The sequence below is a fragment of the Centropristis striata genome, chromosome 6 (assembly GCF_030273125.1).
Source record: "Centropristis striata isolate RG_2023a ecotype Rhode Island chromosome 6, C.striata_1.0, whole genome shotgun sequence".
In the NCBI taxonomy this organism is placed as follows: domain Eukaryota; kingdom Metazoa; phylum Chordata; class Actinopteri; order Perciformes; family Serranidae; genus Centropristis; species Centropristis striata.
Genome location: NC_081522.1, coordinates 16,829,205 through 16,854,926, shown reverse-complemented (window position 1 = coordinate 16,854,926; position 25,722 = coordinate 16,829,205). Strand labels below are relative to the sequence as shown.

Genomic DNA, 25,722 nt, shown 5'->3' with positions numbered 1-25,722 from the left:
TACAGTAGATAGAAAGTAACAACCGACAAGATGCTTTTAAAGGTCAACCTAAAAGTCTGACATGCAGTGGGAAGAGAGGAGCATTCATGCTTATTACATGATATTTTAGGTCTGACCTAAGAATGCACAAACACCATGCACAATCAGGAGCAATACCTTTAACCATAGGATGCTACAGCCATAGGGGGAAGGACAAAATCAGAAATGTTACTGGGACAGGACGAACAATGATCTGACATCTGCTGTACTCGTAACAGAGGAATGTCAAGTTGTTGAACAGAACTTCATGTACTTCAGATATGTGTGTGGCGCTGAGTAGAGAGAGACCTACATTATCTCCTTCGCTGCGGAGCTTCCAGAAGGGCTGAATGTGGAACCAGGAGCCCTCATTCCCATCAGTGTCCAAAGAAACCCGCATGGCGTTCTTCTCAAGCAAAGCAGGGAGACGCTTGTTCACCGTCAGGTACTTATTACTCTTAATGTGTAGGAGCTGAAGACAGAAGAGTAAGAAGAGTAAATACTGGAAGAGCAGTGGTGGAGGAAGAATTCAGATCCTCAAGTAAAAGTACTGACAACAAACTATAAAAGTCAAATATTAAAAACGCTACAGAAGTAAAGGATGTAAAGTTTAATGAGGAAAATGTACTTAAAAAGTACAAAAAGAAGTATAAAAGTATATTAAATAATTTGATCACCATTACTCATGCAATGATTTGATTATTTGATACCTTCACAGTGCATGTTTGGTCCAACCAACAGCTCAAAAGTATAAAAAATAAATAATCTATATAACTATAAGGAAAAGCAGCAAACACTCGTGATGTGTTGACAGTGACTTAAACAATACTGTTTATATACCGTAATATTTTATTTTTGACAATGTTTTAAGACCGTCATATGCTTTAAATGCACTGCCAAAGCTGTCAAGTATTTATAGTTGATTCAAAAGTTTAAAAAAAAAACCTTCTTAATTTGCAGGGGAGATAAATACAAAATGTCATGAAAGGTAAGTATGTCAAATTTGTATTCAAGTACAGTACTTGAGTTTATGTTCTTAGTTTCTTCACCACTGTACAAGAGTAAGAGAAGATGAACTCTCTAGGCAATAAAAAAAAGCAGAGGTTGGTTATCGTTTGATTCAAAATAGTTGTTTTACCATCTTATTCCCTGTGGCCTCATTTAAAGAAGTGTGTGTATTTACATAGAACCTATTCCCTGATTCCGTTTACAAAGGAGAGTTATAACAATGTTTTAGGTCACCCTTACAAACAACTTATTGAACAAGGCCTGTTTACTGAAGAAACAATGGAGTCTTCCTTAAAGACATTTTGCACCAGCAGTTAAATATGTTTCAGCCCCTAAAACATGAGTTTACTCATCAGTAAAACCAAATACTTTATACCATTGTGCACCTTTCTCAACTCGCCTGATGCAACAGAGATTGAGTGACAGTAACAAAACCTTAGTAAACAAGAAAACCCAAACAAGGCTTTGGACTGAAGACAATCAGACGCCTCAGGTGTTTGCTGAGGAGATGGGCTGTACCTGGATGACATTACTGTATTTTACAACTTCTCCAAGGAGCTTCTTGTTCTCCGACTCGTTCTGCTTCTGCTCCAGTTCTGCTGCATGCTTGAGTAATGAAACAGAGATTTACTTAAGCTTTGAGATGCAAATGAAAATGGAGATTTAAACGCAGATTGTGATTGTGAAAAGCTCTACCTGTAACTTCTTAAACAGGTCTCCTTGCGTATTATTGTTGCCTTGTTTTCCTTGTTTTGCTTTCCAGAACTGCTTCTGGGCCGAGTATCTGTTCATGGGACACACCTTGAAGAGGCAATCTGGAGAGAAAGGAGTCAGGAGGTTAAGTGCCACTTAAGGGTCTTAATGTGGTGAAAAAGCATTTTTGAGGTTATTTACCCACCAGAGACCTGCAGAGTCCCTTAAACACATATAGGTTTCCCTGAAACCACAACGTTATTTTAAAAATATTGAGTGCGAAGGATGTGGTCCAAAAGTGTGTGTGTGTGTGTGTGTGTGTGTGTGTGTGTGTGTGTGTGTGTGTGTGTGTGTGTGTGTGTGTGTGTGTGTGTGTGTGTGTGTGTGTGTCTGTGTGTGTGTCTGTGTGTGTGTGTGAGTGAACCAGCATGACTATATATTTCTACACACCTCTGAACTTTTTGGGTGGGTTGGCCAGGTCTCCAGCATCAGGCTGGACCACACACCTGTCATCCACAAGCCTGCAGAGAAGAAGAAGATGACAAAATGATATAATAAATTCAGTCAGCATACTTTCTGTAAATGTATTCCCTTGCTGCAACTGTTTCATTGGCCACTCGTCTTGAAAACAAAGGTTTAAATAGCACAGATTGCAGTCTAATTGTGGAATCGCAGTCAAATGCAAATACACAAAGCAGATTCCCAGACTTCTATTAAAACCGTTCATTTGAATATGTGGTTCAAAACCACGCTTGCTCTACAGTTGATCAGCCACCTGCAGGATGAAAAGCTCAGCTGGCAACACAAGAAAGAATAACTGCTCTGTAAACCATCACATCCATCTCCTGAGAGCTCCCAGTACCTGGACTGATGCTCTGAACATTTATAGATGAAGATAATCTAATTTAAGGTCACTTTGATCTCCACTTCCCAGACCAACAGGTGGTTCTAAGTGTTGAGGTTTGAATCAAGAAAGATAATTCAGGATAATATGACATCCAAGTTGCTGTGGCTTTTACATGTATATATAGTTCATTATATAAAACAAAACCAGATAAATGCATTGTGTGTAAAGTGAACACTGTATTGGTCATTGAAGACGGAGCTTCTTTGTAAACTCTACTGCGCTGTAGGTTACTAGAGCATGTGTAGGCTGCAGTGGGCTGCCACCAGAGGAAACTATGTGGTTTCTGTGCAGGGTTGATTAGAGGGCATTGGAGGGGTGTCATCCAGTAAACAACTGCCAAGTTTCACACATCCTAGTCTTTTTTTCCTAGTTGCTGACATAAGATTGTCAAAAGTATTGATACATTTTCAATAACATGTTTTTAAAAAAGACATAATCTCTTTTAATTTAAGTGCCGAAAGAACCGAAACCATTAAAAAAAAGAAAAGAAAAAAAAAAAAAAGAGTATTACAATCGGGTAAGAAAATAACTTTCTTTTCTTTTTGACATGGAATCAGAAGTATCTTTTTTTAATACTAGTACAGTGGAGATATGCACTGTCAAGATGTTCAAGTCCATCTTGAAATACCCGGGTCATCCCCTACACAACACCTTTATGGACCAGGAAAACAACAGTGGACGGCTCCTCTCTCTCCGTTGCAGGACGGAGAGATTCAAAAGATACTTCGCTTCTACAGCCATCAGGCTACTAATTCTTCAAGGGCTAACAGACTAACTGAATTTCCCCTCGGGGATAAATAAAGTAATTCTGAATTGAATTTAAATTTAAATTGAATTTGTATCAAAGTTTAAAATGCTTGAGAACCTTATATTGACTAATAAATACACTACAAAATTTGCAAGTTCCAAGGTTTAGCGGTTTCACAGCAGGTCAGTTAAACTTTTGAAGCCGATGGCAAATATATTTATCGAAATAATTCAACCCTGGTTTAAAAATGGCTTCCCTAAAAAGTTAAACAAGATGAATTTCAGCCATCCATGTTAGTAGTCAACACTGAGAAGACTGAGGGTAAAGGTGGTCATAAAAGCTGGAATGGCAGAGAGCCCATTATTTAGTGGAATTGGAGGAGTGAAAGCAGGCAAAACAATGGAGACGGAAAAAGAGCAGGTTTACGAACAGAATACCTAAAAGTGATCGGAGGAGGGTGGGGGTGCACAGGCTTTCTGTTTAGTGACTCAACTGCAGGTCTGGGCTGCAGCAGTGAATTCAACATGTCTGCAATTTCTTTGAATTTGCAACGCTATTCAATGGTGCGGTAAACAGATCAATTACTTAGGTTTTATTTAAGACTTTACTTTGTCCAGAAGTTACTCTAATCCTCTTGAGGAAGTCGGTTTTGTTAAATCAAGAAGAGGCTCAAGCTGACCAGACCGTATCTGAGAAAGCAAATTTGAAATAATCTGGCGTAAAAGTCCATAAAGGACATAATATATGACAGTAGCTATGATATTCTATGTCAAAGACTCCATATCATCCCATTCCCTTTATCCCATTTGCACCAAAGGCCGAGGTGCACAAGCACATCCATTCATCCCGTCCACTGAGGAGAAACATAATGCAATGCACAATTCCTCCAATTCATACAAAGCTGGCAGCCACGCTGGAGTGAGCTGAGCCATTTCCTATTTATTCCACTGCGCTTGATCAGTGTCAATCCACAGACTTTGTATTATTTCCTCCGACTCCGTATCAGAGTTACATCTAAATGAGACACAATAGAGCCCAACAGGAAGCAGAATCAAGTGCTAAATGGCTAAACAGGATGGCTGTCTGGAAAAGTCCCTAGAGCTCATAAATAAGTAACCTTATGTCCGCAAAGTGCCGGGCTTAAGTTCAAACAGAGAGGCTCCGACGGTGGCCGACTCCCAGCCAGTGCAAGAGTTTGCTCTGTAACCGAGTTAAACATGAACCAAGGATACAAGGCTGGACACAGACAAGCTAATTTTAGCTCCATTGCTTGTACTGAGTGAACGGAGACAACAAGGCAGAAAAACACAGCACGTAATGTAGAGCAGCAGGTCTGATAAGTTTGTTATGACAAGTGTTTTAGAAGGAAAAACTAAAGTCAACAGAAGAATGACTCATCTGTAGGAAAAGTGCGAATGATTTTACAACCAGTACCTGGTTTTGCATGTTTCAACGTGCTGATAAGCAGTAATCTCACTGAGTCACACACTTCCTCATTAAATGTATTCTGCAATTATGGAACATAGAAATCACTGTAAAAACACTTAACCACTTAAATAATGGATGCAGAATTATATTATATTTGTCTTAAACGGTATATGCACTACAGGTCCACGATAAAGTGAACTGACTGATTATTATAAAACAAAGTAAATCTCCATAATGATGCTTTCTGATAATTAAAGATATGAGACGGCATATAATCCCAGAGGTCAAGGGCACTCATGGCTCTGGATCAGCCTTTTAAGAAACTCAAAGGTTGTTTGGCTTTTGAGTGTTTGCAATGTTAGGTGTGTGAGGAACTCGCAGATTTAATGTTATCCAAAACAAACAAGGGCATGAGTAGCCTTGTGTAGCCGAGGTTGCATTGTGCTCCCAGGGGCTGTGGCTCAGGGAGGTTCCTGCAGGGTCTGCCCCTCTCTCTGGGCCTTGGTGAGCTCTGGCACAGCACAGCCCTTGATAAAAACCTCAGTGCTCCTGTCAAACTACATGAGTTATTGAGTTGCTGATAAGAGTTTCACTGCTTTGCGTCACAACAACCAGAGCTGTGAACAATCGGCACTGTACACTTTGGCTTTTTTAAATTTACAGCCCCTGTGTGTGCTGCTGCTGCAACTTATATTTGCATCGACACAGGCTTTTACAGTTAAAGGAGCTTTTTAACATAGGAAAGTGAGGCGGGGAACGGCGTCGCTTACAAACAGGTTGTAAGTCAAGGTGCTAACATGATTTAGCTGCCATTTCCTCCAAGACCTGATTGTTTTGATTCTTATAAGCACAAGGCATTGAAAGAAAAGGCTTATATTTCAGAATGTGTCAGCTGCTGCGAAGTTACAGTCAGCAAGAGGAATTTAAGAGAGAAAAAGGAAATAGGGAGAGTGAGAAATAGAGAGTAAGGAAAAGGGAGAGGTGGTGGGTGGGGCACATTCATTCCTTAGAGCCAGGCGATCTTTCCACGCTTGTTCTGCAGGCTCAGAGGCCAGAGTGCACCTGAAACCACCGAGCTATCTCGTCTGGCACTGGAACTGTCACTAGGAGGAACTACGGCTAAACAAACTGCTGGGGGCATTTTTTTGCACTGCTGTGTGGTGAATGACACAATGAAAGGTTTCCATCACACCTACGAACCACCTCAAATATGTCAGACTGACAACTGACCGAAAGAAAAATAAAAAAAACATCACACCGTAACTTCATGGTTAAATTGAAGCAAATAAACAGCTTTTTAATCTTTTAAAACACTTACAAGGTATCTAAACCAAATAGTTTCTTTGTATGAACCCTGGAAGCAGAATCTACTTGCATCCCCTCATCGTAAATTAAAATTGCTGATGAGCAGTCAGCAGTTATGCAGTACACAAAAAACAAAATCTTCTTCCCTGTCCCATTTTCTATCTTGTGGGCTGTCTGATTTATATTCTTACCCACTGAAAGGGTCATGACCCTCAGGTTGGTCACCAATCCTTTAAATGATGATCTTTCCCAAATCAAAATGTAGCTCTGATCTTTTCTACATTTGGCTTCCACACTACATTAGACAGACAACAAGGACACAACACAGAATTGGTTTACTCTGTTATTCACAATAAAATACAGCGTTATCGGAGGATTTAGGGTTGTTTAAGGGTCAGAAAACTCAAATATAGCAAATACAGGGACAATTAAAAAATCTGTGAAGGTCTTAATGTCTTAAAGTATTTTGTTTGATGATCTAGATTACCGAGTAACTTTATGCTGCAAATGAGGAAGAGTGATCAGCATTAAAATGCATGACTACTCCTTATCCTAACTTCAAATGAATGGAAGCATAGTGATACTTCTGCCAAGGACCCCCCAACACCTCCTCATGTCGCCCTCTGGGTCCCCAGACCTTACTTTGGGGCCCAAAAGAAAAAGATTTGCTTGTAACCATTAACACTTGTCTACCTGGCGAACACGCTGCTTTGCATTCCTGTTACATTTGCGTGAAGAATTTCCTGAAAAGCTGCAGTTTGCGCGCTGACAGGCCTTGTCCACAAGTCGCACTTTAACTTTTGACTTGACCAGTTTAAAGTGAACAGATACGGATTAAGAGAGACATAAATGGTGTCAAATGTAAAGTGAAAGTAATAAAGATATGAGGATTAATCCACACGGACTCCCCGTGAGTAGGAAGTGTAAGAGGCACGCAGGAGGAACATACCCCAAAGTACTGATGAAGCCATTCACCGAGCCCTCCGCGTAAAGAGACACAATGTCTCCAATGTGAAGAAAACTGGACCTGTGTTCTGACATTTTCACTCTGTATTCGTTTTAGATTTGTCCCGGTTTCTCCATTTAAAAGCGACTGATACTTCTTCTATCCGGGTGAAGTAATCCTCACGTTACCGCGCCTCAAGTTTAGCAGCAGTCCTCAGATTCACCGTCATTCTTCCAGCTGTACATTTAAACAAGTCGATTAAGAGAGAGAAAAGGCGAAAGTGCACAAAAACTGGAGTCGATGTTTTTGAAGGCAGCGCTGTGTTTTGAGACTTATTCAACTTCTTCCTGTATGTCAGGCAGACCGGAGGGTGCTCTTCTTCACATCCACTTCAGGGGGAGGAGACTGCTGCTGTCAGGGCTGTGAGCGAGTTCCGTTCAACATGTTTTTGTTTTTATTCAGAGCAGGCCCCTCTGAAAAGTCATTAAAATATACAGTCGGCACGAGTCATCTTGGACTAAACTGATCGTTTTTTATTACTTTGACACAAAATTTGCAATGAAATCAATCAAATTTACTGAACTGTTTTGTCATTCAAACTAAACCATCACCAAATATGTTTATTTATACTCACCATACTATCATTGACATTTTTAAATGTACACAACACGAAATGAAAATTGGATTGAAATTTTTCTATATTCTGCTACATCTCTCTCTAGAAAAAAAAAACATACATTGCTAATTGCCATACAACACTGAACATCTATATTGATGACATCTATAAAACACTTTTGCCAGGTGAGAAATGGAGGTAACGAGTCACAATCCAGTGGGTTCTGTAATTATTTTTGCAAATTTGTAATTGTTGTTGTGGTTTACAGCTCATCCCAGGATGTTGCCCCTTTTTCTTTCACCTTATTCTCCAACCCTCAATCCTGCAGAAGAAGATTTTTTCCTGAATGGAAGTGAAAAGTTCATGATCACCAGCCAAATGATCAGAAGTCCCTCTGGGCGCAATGAAGGCTGGACATAGACATTATCTGCAGATGATTGCCAGGTGTGGTGCAAGAAAGGACATAAAGTTTCTTCATGTGGCCAAATGAAGGAACCAAGGTTGAGTGGCATTTTTGTATTTCTATATCTGCATCTATCTTACACAAGTATAGTGTTGTCTGTGCAAAGTGGTTGAATACATGTATTCAAGTGCTGCACATGAGTACAAGTACAAGGCACTAGCAGTTTACTTGAATATTGTTTCATTTATGTTATTTCAGTAGTCTACTGCAGGGCATATTCAAAGGAATATATTATCGTATATAGGTTGCTTTTCAGGATTTTACATATATCAAATCAAATAGATAGATAGATAGATAGATAGATAGATAGATAGATAGATAGATAGATAGATATACTTTATTTATCCCAAGCTGGGAAATTACAGTGTAGCAGCAGCATTACACACAGAGACAATAACAACACAATTAAGTAAAAAGAACAACCTAGCCCAAAATCACAAATCACAGATTTGCCTCAAAGGGCTTCACAGACTGTACATGGTACCACATCCTCTGTCCTTAGACTCCCACAGCGGCCAGGGAAAAACTCCTCAAAAAACCCTTTTAACAGGGAAAAAAGAAGAAGAAACCTCAGGGAGAGCAACAGAGGAGGGATCCATCTCCCAGGACGGACAGACGATATACAGCTGAAGAGATAAGCTGATAAAATACAATGCATTGTCAAAGATAAAAGTAGTTCCTATCCTAATTGGCCGGTGGCCCCTAACAAAAAACAGCATCTCATTGGTGCACCAAAGAGACATCTATCCTCTAAACTTCTCATTTAAACAACTGTTTCAAACAACAACAAAGAAAAAACATTTAAAATTGTCCAATATTTCACAAAATAGCAATCCCTCTAGTAAACTACCAAGCTGTAGTTTTTGAATATATTTATATTGTTGTATGATTCAACATTAATACTTCTATGATGATAATGATACTGATTGTGGTGGTGTTACTTTGTAAAATTTGACAGATTTTGAGCCACAAAATATACCAATTGCCAGCTGTGTGATAATCATGGCACACATCTGAAAGAAAATGTTAACCTTAATTTAAATGTATTTTATTAATTCAAATTTTATTTATTTATTTATTTATTTACTTATTTATTTATTTATTCATTCAAACTCAAGCTGTCCTTTTGTTTACCTGACAACTTTGAAAGACCAGCAGTGTAACAGAAGCTTTCAAGGAAAAGAGATTGTGGCGGTTTTGGTCATTTTCATGTACTTCTTATATTGACACACCAGGGGGCGCTAGACATCAAATCTCAAAGATGTGAGACGTCAGAGTCAATCCCATTATCTGACTTGTATCGCCCTCTAGTGTTAACTTCACTGAGCCAACAGGTAATTCTGCTGCTCCACTGACTCTGTGTTAAATACAAACAAATGAACCAGAAAAGGTTATTTCACACTGGTGCCTACGAGTGGTTTCTCCAATATAAACACAGTGACACACATTTAAATTTAAAAGGCCTTATCGCAAGCAAGAATACCACTAAACAACATGAAAAAATAAACAAAAACTCTACATACATTTAAACATATGATTTTTTTATCACCACATGCCAAGTACTATATGGTCCTATTATTTTCAAGAGAATATAGGGCCAATATCTGCAGCACTGAGGATATATATATATATATTGGAAAATTGGAACAAAAAGTACAGTAGTTATTACTAATGGGTACCAATAGTACAGTTCTTTATATTCCTATACTACGGTGATTTGTAGTGTTATGTTTCCTTCCCAGATGATTCCACTGTGGCAAAAATAGATTAATACATGCACTTCAGTTTAATTGAACTGGGTGTTGTTTCTGTGTGTAGGGTTGGGGGAAAAAAGAGAGAGAGAGAGAGAGAGAGAGAGAGAGAGAGAGAGAGAGAGAGAGAGAGAGAGAGAGACTATTGATGTTCCCATGCAGGGAGTGCAGTCGCACCTTTCCACCAGCTCCGGATAATGAAACGCTCCTCTCTCTCTGTGACTCCGCACTACACAGAACTGTTTCCTCGCTCTCGTGTTTAGTCACAAAACTAAACACCGTCGGAGATTTTCCCCCTCTGAAGTCCTGCCCAGTCTCAGTTTGTCTCCGACAGCAGCAGCAGGACTCTCGGTCACACTTCACTTCACCGCCAGTCGCTCAAGTCGTCGCGAGGCGCCGGTGGATGTAAGTAAACCAGACTTTTGAAAATTTAACGAGCTTTCTCTCCAAGTACGTGCGGTTTCTGCTTTCACGCAGGTGATATGCAGCATAGTTTATTAAGGCTGTAAACTTTTCCTATACATTGTTTCTTCCACTTCTTTCTTATGTTTGTTACCTCGTGGATGTGCCGGAGTTAACAGCTCGCGCGGCTTTGAATAAACAATGAAATTAAGCTAATATGGTGGGGAAGCGGGAATAAAATCTACAGTGTGGTATACCAAAATAAAAAATAATCAATATCAGTGTACAAACAATGAAGTGAACAATAGTCTGAGACAGGAGAGCCGATTAAGGTGCATGGCTGCGTTCGGTTCTTTGTGTCTCACTACATTGTTAAGACTTATTGACAAACTATACAGAAAGTTACTGTAGCTACACTGTACAATGTGTGCTGTAGTAATCTTGGTCCCCCATTGATCACTACTCCACCTGGTCTGCCCCCCTTCTCACACACATAGATGTGTTAATGCAAACTAAATTAGGCTATCCACTTTTTCGTTTTAAGGCTATTTTGCTGCATTTTTAACCCAGCTCAAATCCCCTTTCAAAAGATTAGGAGGCAAGTGGGCCCGGCGTGCTTCATTTCTGTGGCTATTGACATATTTTCTACTTTTCCCCCCCAGAAGCTTGAGAGGTGAGCGGTGTGAACAGTGCTGGAATGCAACAGGATTATCATCTGACCTTAACTCAGGCAAAGCGACCAGACCATTAGATCACACGTTTTCTGCTGCACTACAATGCCTTTGAGGTTATAATGTCCACACTGAAGCACGTTATTCTACAGGATAAAGACCAGGACGATGAGAAGAAGCTGGACTGGAGTTACATTGAATGGGTTGAAAATGAAGTTGTCACCGCAACAAGTGTGGCAAATGCACAGACACAAACGGACTGGGGGCCTGTTCAGCACAAGGAGTGTCAGACCAGCAGCCCCATCATAATGCACATAGATCTCACACGGACACACTCCAAGCTGAGACATCCATCCCTGGTGGACGCCGACGGCTTGGTTGCACCTTTATTCCAGTTTGACCGACAGGCCCCCGCCCGCATCTCAACATCTCCCACCTTGAGGAGGATGAGGAGCACCAGACGTCCTTTGATGGATACACGGGATCCTGTCATGATGGGGAGCACTCGGGAGGAGCCTTCCTCTGAGAGCACGCCACCCCCCATAAGCCCCCAGTCCCCAGCACACAGAGTCATGTCTCCTCTTGCAGCGAGCCCCCTCTCTGATGGAGAGATCTGTCACGATCATCAGCCCATTTCATCCTCCGGCCGACAGAGAACCAGATCATATAGATCAAAGACTTTTGACAATGGCATCACTTCCATGAGACAGGAATGCCGCAGTGCTCATCCTACACTTATTAAAGATTTTGGATTTCCTGATAGTGGCATAAAGGTGAGCTTTTACCAGTGGTCTGTGGGATTTTAATTAAACCATGTCTGCAATAAACCCTAATCATCACGCAAACCTCTCCCCACCATCACCACGAGTCATGTGCTTTAGTCTGGTGAGGATTTTTATCCGAAGCTTAAAAATTATATTGTTACACATTCCTTCCTTGCGGAAATCTTCTCTCCCTCATTCTGCCTTGCCTCCTGTGGTGGTCACTCACAATGCGAGCTTTTGACAGCAAATGAATCAGCAGTTACATGCACTGACAGCTCTGACCCAACCCACTGCCTCGAGAACCCTGGGAAGTGCTCTCCTTGGGCCCCTATTCACCGCAGTCAGCAGTCACCCAATAATGGAGGGGTCAGTGAGCGATGGAAAAAGATAATGGGGAGATCTATTCATCAGCTCGTGGTATTCAAGCGAGCACATTCTCAATAGAGTCCCGACGTTCTCCTCAGATATCAGAGGCTTTTGAATCCAAGCGACCACTTAAAACACTGATTCAAATTTGAATGTCTTTGAAAGTGATATAGCGGTGTTGTTAGCGGTAGGAGGCCTTTGCACCCTCTATTAAATGCTGAGTGTACAGTAAGACAGTGCTAATATGCCATGCAAATAATATATTAATTACAGCTTTGGAAACTTGAGAGCATTGACAAATTAAAAGAAATTGGTGTGTAAAATTATCTGATTGTAACTAGTTTTGATTACATACTGGAACGTCAAAGACTGCTAATTCTCAAGGAGACCATAACTATCTCAGTACATTTACTGTAATGGATATAGGCCTGTCACCGTAACTAAAATATCAACTTATCCACGTATCATATGAAAGCATCTGTTGTGTTAACCTGTGCTTTTGTGTTTATAACAATGTCTCCAACATTATAACCAACAGCTTCTGTCCTTTGTCTGTTCTCTGTGTCAGAGTTTCACTGTGGGTGGGGCTCAGGAAGCTCCTCCACACACATTCACGCCAAAAAAAATTAATCGCTCTTTGTAAGAGTGTAGTTACATAAGTTTGCTATTACATTGTCATTATACCAGTGGCATTCAATGGTCTTTCAGGGTTAGTTATTATGTCAGACCTAAATGTATGTGATGTATCGTGATGCATTAGTTTATAGGTTACAATTTAAAGTTTATTAAGATACAGTAAAAACTAAAACATAAAAAAAATTAAGGAAGCTCAAAACTTTACACAGCTTTAAAATCTTTCGTTAAAAAAAGTGTACGTAACTCTTCATTTTTATCTCTACCATTTAAAGTTTTCCATTGACTAATGCAGTGTTTCCCTCTCTTTGCAGGAGAAGGAGCACTGCCATGCCAGGTACGTGTACCATGGACTGTTTTGCATGTTGTCTGTGTGCCCTGTAAGCATAGCCAAAAACACCCGGACATCTCTTTCCAGCTTGTGAAAACATCGTTGCATATCAGGAATGTAGTAAAAACATTGTCCTGTGGCTGATAACTCCCACAGCTGTTATCTTAACATGAAAATTTGAGCTGTAACATTCAGCATCATTAGTGCCATGCCTCCTGTGTTCGCAGGACACTCGTGAGTGAGGATGATTGGACCTTTGGTTTAAGGAGCCCCATTGTTCATTCATTGTCATTCATGTCTTTGTTAATGGAGCATAAGCTTGGTGGGTTAAGTTTTGAGAGCCCCATGGTTATGTATGGGCTAGACAAACCCTCATTAAGGCTGTGTTCTCTTACTGCCACCCACACCCCTCCTAATGGGCTGCCGGGCTCTTCCCCTCACTGGATAATTAGGCAGCTATTGTCCCTGTAATTGCACCCTGGCACTGTGCCTCTTACAGTGACCAGGGCCTTGCGAGCCATTGGTTGGGACAGTTTTGTTTTTGGGCATCATTATTTCTCTTGTGCGGGAACAAAACACCCATTTTTTACGAGTGCTCTCAGTGGCAGAGAGAGGCTGACACAGAGAAAGCTTTCTGAGCGCTCACAATGCAACAAGATGTCATTGTGAGGATGCTGTGGAATAAACTGCAAGGAGGCACTGACCTGGTTAGGAGGAGTAATCGTGCCTTTCTTGCTGTCCCATTAGCCATGCACCCTCTTCAGTGCTCAGGTGCTGCTGCTCACTATTTTCTGTCTTACTTGATTCAACACTGCCTGCCTTTACATTGATCTGGAGGGGAGGGGGGTTGTATCAGTTTACCAGGGAGAACTCTGCCCCCGCCAGTGAGAGCGATGAACAGTAAGTGCTTTCACAGTTCCACAAAAGTGTCCTGGAGGAAAAAACTTTAAGTGTACTCCTGTTCAGCTAGAACTAACTTATCCTCAACATGTACAGGTTGGCCCTACAGTCATGTGGCCTACATGTGCATTTGAGTTCGTCTCGTTTGCTTCTTGTGCAACAGCACAAATGCAGTTACTGTATGAGCGGATATTATGAGCTATAAGAGCTAAGACGGGTCATTCAGAGTAACAAAGCAGATTTAACATATAATAGACAGAGACAAACCAGTACCAGCATTGTTCCCCTTGCCTGTACTTCTGTTCCACTTTTTGTATTGTTATAAACAAATCTAATTTGTATAACAGGCTTCCGTATGGTCTGATCCTGCCCTGATAACATTTACCTGAAAATTATTTTAAACTGTAATGAGTGTTGTATAATGTTGTGTTTAAAATCTATTAATGGATTCTGTAAGTCAGATGTTATTCTCCTCTGTCATATTTTCCATCTGCATCTGAACTCTAAACTGTTTTTAAAAGCAAGACCCTGAAAAATTTAGAAGTGAAACTGCAGCATGTTGACGCAGGTCACTGACCAGCTGTCGATCAGTGTCAGCCTGCTGAAAGTGAACCTTACCTTTGGCAAAACCAGCTCGTCTGGTTGCTGTGCAGCTTGTTTCTGCTGACTGAAGCCATGATGGGTGACTAGACACCTCCTGTTAGCATTGGCAGTTTTGGATTGTGATTGTTGGAGTCACACAGTCAGCAATCAAGTTTTACTGCGTTCAGAATCGTTTTAATCTTCTAACAAAAAAACATTAATGTGGCCATGCCCTTTTAAGATATTTAGTTGCCACATCAAATAACACCCTCACCTCCATTGCAAAATTTTATTACCTTTGTAAGGGTTTGTGGTTTGGATGTCCATTTTACTTTGAGCAGTAATCTCATGCGTACAATAGCAGAGGATAAGTCAAAACACTTGAGAACAACTGTTTGAGCTTTGCCTGAGGCTAAAAGGCAGGCCTGTGTTTTTCCAGTCGCAGGTTACTAACTATGAAAAGGAGACCAAGAGGCTTATGACTGGTACACACTGTCAACTCGCCTCCTTCCACACAAATAGGGTGATCCATTAATCAGCAGCTATCCACGCATAAGCCAGACACATAACACTTATCCTTTATAATTTCTGCTACTCATGTTAATCGCCAATTTGCTTCACAATGCAGATGGTATTTCAGTGGTATTTCAACCATGTAAAATGACAAAAGGAATTCTGTTATTTCCTGTGGCTTGAACAAAGTTTATTCTCTTTGTGCTGAATAACATTTAAAGTAGAATAATAGTGGTTCTTGTAATAGTTGCTCACAAATGTCCAATGAGTCTTTTTTGAAAGTGCCAAGCTTTACCACTGGTTTTAATCTTAAATCAGCCAAATAAAAGTGGCATACCATGTGAAGACACCTGTTTACTTTCCCCTCAGGCTTCAGGAAAGGAGACGCAGCTCTGTGGTGGTCAGCTTACCCGGACTAGATGTTTCGCCAGGAGACCTTTTTGTTTCCAACGGGGCAGCCGACATTTTAAATGGTTCAAACTTCTCTGGTAAAATTCTACATTATTTTGGTGCGATGCCCAGGTCCTTGCATGTTATAAAGGCAACCAAAACAGCATGTGAGGTGTTTCACACTCTATTAGTGCAGGAACTGGCTGTAAAATTAGCCTTATTATGCTTTTGTTGATTATTCACAGCCTAGGTGTTGACCTTTGACCCGTTCAAAGTCAGGAGGCTTAGTAACATACTTTGTTGAGAAAACCTTGAATTAACAGTCACTTTAAGTAAATGTTTGTTTTTGCACTTTCAAAATTTGATCCTGTATTATTTTCTAGTTAAAAGACTGCTGTAAACTTGTTGTTGCTGTCATTTTCACGCATGAGTTGAACTACAGTTCTGCTTTCATGTTTGACAGTTTCAGAATTTAAATAAACTGCATCTTGTTGCAATATTTTTTTTAGACAAACTTAATTCTGTATATAATCCAGCACATTGGTTGTAGTTTTCACTTGTGTGTATGTGTGTCTCTTTGTATGATATTAAATCTCATATTTAAAAAAAAATCCACCTCAGTTTCAACCCAAACACACTGTTCTGTTTTTTTATTCTCATGCCATCTGTTGGACAGCACACATTCCTGTCTGATCTTCTGTTCATAATCTGTTTTCTTTATGTTTTTGATTTTTTACAGATACTAAGAAGTCCAAGTGGCCCTTTTCAAGGCGTAGCACGGTAGGAGTTGTTTGTCTGTTAGTTGTTGTGTGTGGCTGGGCCAGTGGCATGCTTGTGGTTTTGTTTTGATGTACTTGTTATAGCAGTGGGCAGTTTGTTTGGACATTGTTCTCTGACCCACTTCTCAAAGCAGATTAATGTGGTTCCTCTTATCCCGTTTGCCTCACACAGCTTTTGTAATTGGTCAACACTTGAAATGCAGAACTTAAACCGAACAGTTTAGTTTTTGAATGTAGTTTTATAACGCTGTCATATGGAGAGATATTTGAACAACTTAACTGTGCAAACACGTCCTTTTCTTGATCTACACACATCCATAACTGAAAGTCCATTTTCAGTATAATAACAGTGTGTCTTTTCCCTCATATTTCAGACTAAAGGGAAGCCACAGATAGGCACAGCATCTGATATTGAAAAATATCTCTCGACATCACAGATTCAAGACTGGAGAAGCTCTGACCTTCAGAGGTATAAGGTGAGAAATGAGCACTGTCAGCCACAAAAGCCGTTAAGCATCCTGGCTCTTTGTGTTGTAAATCATCATGCTGGTTCTTCATGTTTGTGCAGTGACTTCTAATGCTTGAACTAAGAGATCCAGATTTCCAATCCAAATAGATTTTAGTGTTTAACAAGTTAGAGGGAAGCTCCCTCAACGTTTTGATGACACAAGTTGTGCAAGAACCAGAATTTCTAGGCAGTAACCAGTCAGGTCGACCCTGCACAAGTATATAAACAAACACTCATACGCTTGAGTGTGTCTGCGTGCATGATAGAAGGAGCTTTGCAGTTTTTATACAACACACTAGGGTTGGCCCAGAATAGTCAAATATTTAATGATTCAATCTTAGTTTCAATGTTTCATCGTCTATGGGTGGGACTTGACAAACTTGACAAAAGGTGTAGATTAACATCTTATTTCCTTCTTCCTCTTTCTTAATAGTCTTTTTTTTTGCCAATGCATTGATCTGCTTTCCTGCCTGTCTGTGTGCAGGACTACTCTCTGTCAGACTTCCTGCGGGACCAGTCTTCCCAGGTGAACTCTGATTCTGACCCTCAGGGCTTCAAGAGACACGAGGCCATCTGGGAACTCTTCACCAGCGAGTGTGTTTACTTCCTGGACCAGCTCATGGTTCTCAAAGAGGTGGCTGTCACACATGCAAATACACACACAACCACACACACACACACACACACACACACACAGGACCACAAATAAATAGACCAAACCCAAATGAAACCAAACACCTGCTGCTTTGTTTTTGTTTTTTTTCCTCCTGTCACTGAATTCCTGGCAGTTAGGTTCACGTAAAAGTCCCTTTGGGTTTTCGATTCTTTACAGCAGTGGATTAGAAATTTAATGCTCGCAAGCAGATAACCCGAGCCTATTCGCTCTCTCTGACTTCTTTGTTGCTTTCAGGTGTTTTCGGCGACACTCACAAGCCTAAAGATGAGGAACTGCCTGACCGATGTCGACTCCTGGAGGCTGTTTGCAAACCTCAATGAGCTTTGCCTGGTGAGACATGATGCAAATAACTAACAACCTGTTAGTTTCAGGTGTGTTATGTAAATAATATGGGTGTGTTATGTAAATAATAATAAACAACAGCAGCCTTCATAGCACTATAATGACACTTGTTTGTTGTACAGTATATAAGTGAAAAGATAGCAAATCTTCACTCTTGAAAAAGTGTTTCCAATAAAAAGTTCAATTATTTATTTGTTAAATACTTATTTATTAAATACAATTTAAGATTAAAAATGTCTTTTTCAGGAGACACAAATGCCAATTAGTGCCACACAATCAGAATTAACCAACAAAATCATAAATAATTTGTATAAATACATTTCAAAACAACCTGATTTAAAACCATGAAGATAAAGACTAATCAAAAACAATAATGTAATGTGTGACATGCACAGTGTTCTTGCTGTTGGCACCAAAGATGAAACAGAGGTCTACAATCAGTCTCTGCACATTTATTTGTTAACCCATTCATCACTCATTCACCATGTCTGTTACAGTATATCTCAGACACTGGAAATCAACTCGGGTCACTTTGTTTTGCTTTGGTATTGTTTATTATTAGTAGTATCACTTTGTGAAAAAAGTTGCATTGTTTTATTTAGAAGAAACAAAAAAAACATTTAAAAAATGTGGAATGAGTGAGGTATGTGAGTGTTGCATGGCTGTGCATTGACACTTGACACTGGGTGCTTTCTGCTGCAGGTGAGCTTTGGTTTCCTGAACAACCTCCTCCGTGTCATCAAGGACATGTTGGAGATTACAGAGGGTGGCGGGACCACTCTGCTGGAGCTGCTGAGCAAGGCAAGTGTGACTCACATGTGGCACAACACACACATTGACACAAACACACTGACTCTCCCTTCAGTCTACGCTCAATTAATCGTTAAAGTTGTAAAACTCCACTGATAAGATGTTGGAGACAAGGAAACATTTTACACTTGAAGAAAAATTTGTCTCAATGTGCACTTTATGCAAGAATGTTATGGGACTGGATTAATTATAACGTATTTGTTATTAAACACATATTTCAGAATAAAATAAGAAGAGGAAATCACATTTATGGCTTGCCTGCTTCAAAGAGCTCACACTTCCTCTGGAACAAAGAACAATCCTAGTTTAATGTTTCATTTTTTGACAATGAATAATTTTGCACCAAGATCAAGAGACAAAAAGCTCTTCATCTTACTATTAAATTATGCATCACAAGAAGCAGCCCCACAGTAGCTGGAGAACATATTTCACATGCTGGGTAAATTTTGTGCTTGCACACAGACTGGTATCTTCTTCTTGTCTTTTTTATGATGTGTTTATCTGCAGCTTAATGGCTGATGTGACAAGGCAGTCTGTTTCCTGATGTTTGTATAACACTCCTATCTGTTGGCAGGCTTTCCAAGAGAGCATATGTCACTGCATGCAGAAGTACTGCCTCAACTACTCCACGGCTCTGCTTTATCTGGACAGCCTGAAGCCCAGAGAGGACTTTGGATCTTACGTGAAGGTACGGAAGGGAACTCAGCCATGGTAGCTAAACTGTGTGTGTGAGTGAGAGCCGTGGCAAGGACGCCATGTGCCTTAATACCGCCGCAGGCAGCACATCGCCATGTAGAAGAGAGGACACAAAGCAACATTGCCGCCTAAACAGCAAACAACCAGTTCAGTGTCACCAAGGCCTGCCAAAGAGAGGAATGTGACCATTAGTCTCTTATGTAACCTTTCCTGTCATCTTGCTTATGTATTTGTTTGGGCTTTTGTTTTGGTGTGAGATATCACACGCTTTTCTCTGCCCATCCCCCCAAACTACCCCTCTGTTCTAACAAACGCCGTGACCACTCTGTCACCCCTCTGAACTTCTTGTTTTTCCCCACCAACAGCCCCCCGCTCACCCTGTCCTCTCTTATTTCTCCCGTTTTCTCCCCAGTGGTGCGAGAGGAATGAGCAGTGCCGGAGGCTGCAACTGCGTGATCTGTTGGTGGCGCCACTGCAGAGGCTAACTCGATACCCGTTGTTGTTGAGGAATATTGCAAAGAGATGCCAGACAGAGGAAGAGACCAGAGGCCTGCAGGTTATAACTGAACAAGTGGACACATCAATATGTGAGCATTCTGAATTACTTCCCTTTTATTATAAAATGCTTCACTACAAAGTAGGGCTGGGCGATATGGCCAAAATCTTATCCTGATGTATCATTTCCTGATATTGGTCATTTCATGTATCAGTAACAATAATATATCATAGGCTACACGGTGATGTAGTGGTTAGCACTCTTTCCTCACAACGAGAGGGTCGCCGGTTCAACTCCAGCCTGCGGCTCTTCTGTGTGCAGTTTATGTTGTCTTCCCTCTTCCTGTCATAGTCCAAAAACATGCAGCTTAGGTCTAAATGGTGACTCGAAATTGCCCGTAGGAGTGAATGAGAGCATGTACCCTGTTTTTGTACACTCCTGTTGGTTTGAGCACTGGACACATAAACAATACAGAGTTTTTTCTCAGTGATCAGAATGTAAAACTACTAAATTACATTAAATTGTTTCTTGACTAACCCTAACCAACGATAGAATTTATAAATACAAATACATACCCAGCCCTACTACAAAATATGCATTTATGTACATAAAACTACTTTTGACCTATCAGTGAGAGTCACCCCTGCAAACCATGCTAAAAGGTCTTGTCCTGTAAAATGTACTACCCCTGACTAAGGCATTTTGGGGCCAAAATGTCCCTGGAAAATGTCCCTGGAACATAATGTAAATCCTGGTCCCTGCGGTCAAAACTCAATAAAAAGGGTCTAGTATAGGGTCCACCACCTAAGTACTTCAGCACTGCCTTATCAGCAGACTCACTGATTGAGTAAGCACACTGTACAGCAGGGTGGCGGGTTAGTTTTATGACTCTAAGCCCTTTTTCTCCTGCTGATGACGAGCTGACATTCCTCTGAGCTTCAAGTGTCAGACGTCTCAGTTATGCCATTCAGCTGATCTTGACTCGAGTGTTTCTTCAATCGGGAGTTTGACAAACATGATACAAGAAGCACGATGAGCAGATGTAAGTGTGTTATCTGTGTCAAACTAACAGACCAGCTTGTGTCTTTTCGAGCAAACAGGCTACATGTTTTGGAAGGCAGCCAGGGGCCCTGACCGTTTATTCTTCACAGCATGCCTCTGCCTGCAGACCTGTTGTGGCGGTTTACTCTGTAACTAGACGGACAGGCTGTGGGAAATGTGCTGCAGCACTGCGCCTCAATGGCATTTTGTTGTGTTGAATAAATAACCATATAAAACCAAACAGCATTGGCTCATCAAATAACCATTTAAAAGGTGTGGCAGGGCTGCACAGGTGATGGGAAGAATCATAACCACAGCCAAGATTTGTGGGGCAATGTCCTCTGGGTGTGGGGGGAAATTTACTGTGAAAGCTGAGTGTGCTGTAATCTCTCACGACACGGTCACGCCTGTGTTTGGCCGGCAACCATCACTATACAGTACAGGAAAGCATAACAAGAAATAACAGATAATAACAGAAAATTAAGTCTTTAACTCTCATTTGAAATCAAATGTGTTATCAATGTAAAAGTACATGATTATTCTTAATAAGGATAATTAATAAGTTAACAACTAAACTTTAAACTAAAAATAGAGTATGTAGTAGCCAATATGGATTTTTTTGAGACAAATTGCTTAATAATACTGAATTGCTGATCAATTAAGTAAAGAATCTATAAAAAATAAAATAAATAGCTATATGACAGTTTATTAATCATCCCAAGTATCGTTGCATATCAGAAAACATATACTGTGTACACTACTAGTCAAAAGTTTGGACACACCTTCTCATTCCATTGTTTTAATTTATTTGTATTGTTTTCAACTTTGTAGCAAAACTATGAAAGAACACATATGGAATTATATAGTAAACAAAAAAGTGTTAAACAAACCAGAATATGTTTTAGATTTTTGGAAGTAGCCACCTTTTGCTTTGATGATAGCTTTGCACACTTCTGGCATTCGCAGTCAGATTTATGAGGTGGTCACCTGGAATGGTTTTCAGTTAACAGGTGTGCCTTTTCTAGAGTTCATCTGTGCAATTCCGTGCCTTCTTAATGTGTTAAAGACCATCAAAGCAACAGGTGGCTACTTTGAAGAATCTAAAATATGAAACATTCTGATTTGTTTAACACTTTTTTGTATACTACATAATTCAATATGCCTTCCCTCAAAGTATTGGTGTCTAATATTAATCTACAATGAAGAAAATGTGGGTGGGTCCAAACCTTTGACTGGTACTGAACGCTGATACAGATAGCGACAGATATGATTGTTGTATGCCAATATCGACTGATAAATCAGTTGGGCTCTAGTTTTAAATAGTGCATTCTAGTCAGAGGTTCTTGTCTCTGTCCCTCTTGATTGGAATAATATTAATATATGTATATATATATGTCATGGAAAAAATTATTAGACCACCCTTGTTTTCTCCTTGCTTCTTTGTTCATTTAATGCCTGGTACAACTTAAGGTACATTCATCAAGAAAACCAGGGAAAATGGCTAGATATCAGCTCTTAAATTAAACTTTTATGACCTTTTTTATTGTTAGCATTATATTTGTCCAAACAAATGTAGCTTTAGTTGTACCAAGCATTTAAATAAACAAGAAATTGAAGAAAACATATATAATATATATATATATATATATATGTTTTCTTCAATTTCTTGTTTATTTAAATGCTTGGTACAACTAAACAAAAACCTTTCAAAAAATAGTTACAAAGTGCTTTATATAATGATGAAAATGATGCCTCTCTGCTTCCAGGTGATTTAGAGGGAAAGGTGAAATGGCTGGATAACTACCAAAAGGTGAAACAGCTGAGAGACGCCCTGCTGTGGCTGCCTGTGTGGGAGAGAGACAAACGCGCCTTCGTCCCTGAGGTCTGTCTGATGATTCGTTATTGTGTGCACGTATTAATATTTGTGCATGTTTGTGTGAGTGAGTTTTGTTGACAGAGCAAAGCATACAAATTACAGATACGCACAAACACTTCATCCTCTGATGCGTTTGCGTGCAGATAAGATGATCCAGTCTTTTATCTGGATGTGATATCAGAGATGATGAAAAGCAAAGAAAAGTATTCACATGGTACAATGCACTGTGTCATTAGATGTTACTTAAGTCTCAGGTAACGTGCCAAAATGTGAAAATGTTTTATTCTTCCTGACTGGCTGCTTCTCTTTCAGAATTTGAAACATCTCCTAAAGGCCGTCACTCTGGAGAATCTCATTTCTCACAGAAGTCTGCTGCACGAAGGGAAAATGGTGCTCACAGGTGTGTACAGCTGGCACTGCTCCAACACATTTCACATGCTCGGTGCTTTGATTGGACTAAAATCTCACACGATCTTTCTTTGGTTGACCACCAGAGAACGCAAAGTTGATCGATGTTTATCTGTTCCTGTTCGACGAATTCCTGCTGATCACAAAGATAAAGAGAAACAAGAAGGTACGTCCCTCTCTTGTCCTGGTTTCAGTCGGATCCGGACCACGTCAGGTATTCAGTGTAAGGCTGCAGTGAAGCTTCATAACTTCTTCACACTGTGTTCTGTCTTCCTGTGTAGCGGTCCATTGGTCCAGAGCAGAATCCTCTCAGGCTGCCACTGAACCTGGAGCTGGACCAGCTCCTGAAGGAGGGATGCACCTTCACGGTTCTGGACCAGCCCGTCTCTCTGGATCGACTCCAGCTCAAGAACATTGATCAGCTCAATGCTTCAAGTAATAAAAGTATTCTTTCTGATTGATGTCATTGTGTTTCAAGTTTATGTTGAGAGCACACAGCAGAATCAAAACAGAATTAGACTTCTCTCTGTCGACGTTCACAGCCAGTGTTGTGCGTAAGTTGATGTTAATGGAAGAATTCCAATTTTGTGCTTCCTTTGCAGCATCGGGCCTGCCTCATTCTTTCATAATCATGCACCAGAACCGCTACCAGCAGTGTATCGGTGCATTCATCCTGCAAGCTGCGTCAGAGTCTGTCAAGGTACATCACTCCAGCTATGAATTTCTATGAAGTTTATACATATTTACATACCATACAGATGTGCAACATCACGTGGATTCATTAATTATATCCAAACATTTCTGCTCACTCTGTGAATGTAAGCAGTACAACACTGTGTTGATGCTACAGAGTACTTAGTTTTAAAGGTGACATAATGTGTGTGTGTGTGTGTGTGTGTGTGTGTGTGTGTGTGTGTGTGTGTGTGTGTGTGTGTGTGTGTGTGTGTGTGAACTTAACTGCCAGGAATTCAGTGACAGGAGGAAAAAAACAAAAACAAAGCACACATTCATTTGTTTATCTGGAGATCAGAAAACATGGGAGTCAACAACTCTCATAAGAATATACGGCCCCTTATCTAAGTATCTCCACCTACGACTTTAAAACAGCCTTTGCAAACAGGCACCGTATTTTTCTGAAAAGCTGATCAGAGCAGACTTGGCTTTTTTTGGAAAGGGGACAGACAGTATGAGAGTGTTTTTAACATCAAAGCATAGGTAACACTTTTATAATAAGGTCCTTAATAACCATTAATTAAGTTAAATTAAGGTAGTTGCAAAAAGCATAGTTAACGAATAGTTAACTTATAATAGATGAGCAATAAAGTATATTTTAATATCAATAAGCAAACAAAATAAGATTAATAAAGGCATGGCAAAGACATAGTGGGTGGGTCATGGGTGTTTGTAATGCCATTATTAACACTTATATAAGCTTATAAACACACAATAATGTTAACAAGCATCTAGTAAGGACTTACAAGGGCGTTATTACTTGTTAATTAATGGTTATTACAAGGACCTTAATATAAAGCGTTACCAAAGCATGTTTGAAAAGAAACGCAAAATACAAGTATGTACCTTAAAATTAGAAGAATTAGTCCTTTTAAAATGTATGTTTTTCTCATATGCTTGAAGTTACATACTGACAGTAGTATTCAAAGTCTGCCAAGGGTTTCCTATGTTCTGTCTTAAAATGTGCATGCATTTTATCCTCATGTTTGTCTTTTACTTAATAAGTTGCCATACATGAAGTTATATCAGTTTACAGATTAATGCATATTACATTTACATCATTAGAGAAAATCATCCAAATAGCTTCTAAATGCTGGATAAACTCAATGACTTTCCTTTTCATGTGTGACTTCCTGCAGAGAGTGTGGATGTCGAAGATAGATGGCGCTGTGGCGGCACTGCTGAAGCTGGACTCTCAGCAGCCGCGAGTCAAGAGCTCCTCACTGTGGCTGGAGTCTTCACAGATATGAGCCTTCAAACAGCACTGCAAGCCATCGGCAATGTCTCTGCTGTCAACGTGCACTTCACTGTCTCCTGACATCCTGTAAATGACTGTACTAGCACTACGCTCATTTTGTAAACTTATTGTTTGCCTTGAAAGGCAGCTACTGCAGTAGTGTACAATAAATATCTGATTATGTAGATAAAGAGGTTCTTCAGCGATTTAACATCTACACTTACATTACAACTGGGAAAACTGTCTGCTCACCAAGCTTATGTGATACCATAGAATCAAAAGCTCCAAAAGACCTTGAGGTGAGTTTTTATTTTTATTTATTATACCAATAGCTGTTTCACAGGTCAACAATGAAACTTAATTTGAAGGTCATGCTTGGTGAACACACAATTTAAAGTCTGGGTAAAGTAAAAACAGATTTTACAAGGTACAAAATAATAGCTGAAAAAATGTTAAAGAATAAAAAAATAATAATAATAATAAAAATACTTAAAACTATGATATATTTTCAACCATAAAACAGTTTTCTCCATTTCTGTGTTCAAGATTTTTTGGACACATATAGTTACAGATCAAGTTATAAAATGAAAAATTTAAATTATTTTTAAAAGTATGATACATTTCTCAAATTCACGTGTGTATGAGAAATTCAAATGTTTTAAATTATAATTAAGAGTAGTTATTCT

General features: G+C 39.9%; 2 protein-coding genes across 2 annotated transcripts in view; one reads left to right on the top strand and one right to left on the bottom strand.

The window, feature by feature from the left end:
- Window positions 1-7,447, bottom strand: part of itpr2 (inositol 1,4,5-trisphosphate receptor, type 2) — a 64,990-nt gene extending 57,543 nt beyond the window's left edge. Inside the window, exons 1-5 of the mRNA XM_059334779.1 lie at window positions 7,057-7,447; window positions 2,170-2,240; window positions 1,723-1,841; window positions 1,546-1,632; window positions 332-490 (exon numbers count right to left, since the gene is read on the bottom strand). Of these exons, the coding sequence (XP_059190762.1) occupies window positions 332-490; window positions 1,546-1,632; window positions 1,723-1,841; window positions 2,170-2,240; window positions 7,057-7,148 (528 nt within the window). The 5' untranslated portion in view covers window positions 7,149-7,447. The remainder of the gene's footprint in view (window positions 1-331; window positions 491-1,545; window positions 1,633-1,722; window positions 1,842-2,169; window positions 2,241-7,056) is intronic.
- Window positions 7,448-10,052: 2,605 nt separating this feature from the next.
- plekhg7 (pleckstrin homology domain containing, family G (with RhoGef domain) member 7) lies at window positions 10,053-25,394 on the top strand. Its single transcript, XM_059334393.1, has 17 exons — window positions 10,053-10,288; window positions 10,948-11,729; window positions 13,034-13,056; window positions 15,415-15,533; window positions 16,175-16,215; window positions 16,589-16,690; window positions 17,207-17,356; window positions 17,633-17,728; window positions 18,443-18,541; window positions 19,125-19,238; window positions 19,659-19,833; window positions 22,550-22,665; window positions 22,972-23,059; window positions 23,154-23,233; window positions 23,349-23,502; window positions 23,670-23,767; window positions 24,939-25,394. The coding sequence occupies exons 2-17, from the start codon at window positions 11,079-11,081 to the stop codon at window positions 25,047-25,049; spliced, it is 2,217 nt and encodes a 738-aa protein (XP_059190376.1). The 5' UTR covers window positions 10,053-10,288; window positions 10,948-11,078; the 3' UTR covers window positions 25,050-25,394.
- The last annotated feature ends 328 nt before the right edge of the window (window positions 25,395-25,722 follow it).

Bases quoted from the DNA above. Each gene is read 5' to 3' on its own strand.
- plekhg7 (XM_059334393.1), top strand. From the start codon at position 11,079: ATGTCCACACTGAAGCACGTTATTCTACAGGATAAAGACCAGGACGAT. The intron at 11,730-13,033 runs GTGAGCTTTTAC...CTCTCTTTGCAG, and splicing joins TTCCTGATAGTGGCATAAAG to GAGAAGGAGCACTGCCATGC. The intron at 16,216-16,588 runs GTAGGAGTTGTT...CTCATATTTCAG, and splicing joins CCTTTTCAAGGCGTAGCACG to ACTAAAGGGAAGCCACAGAT.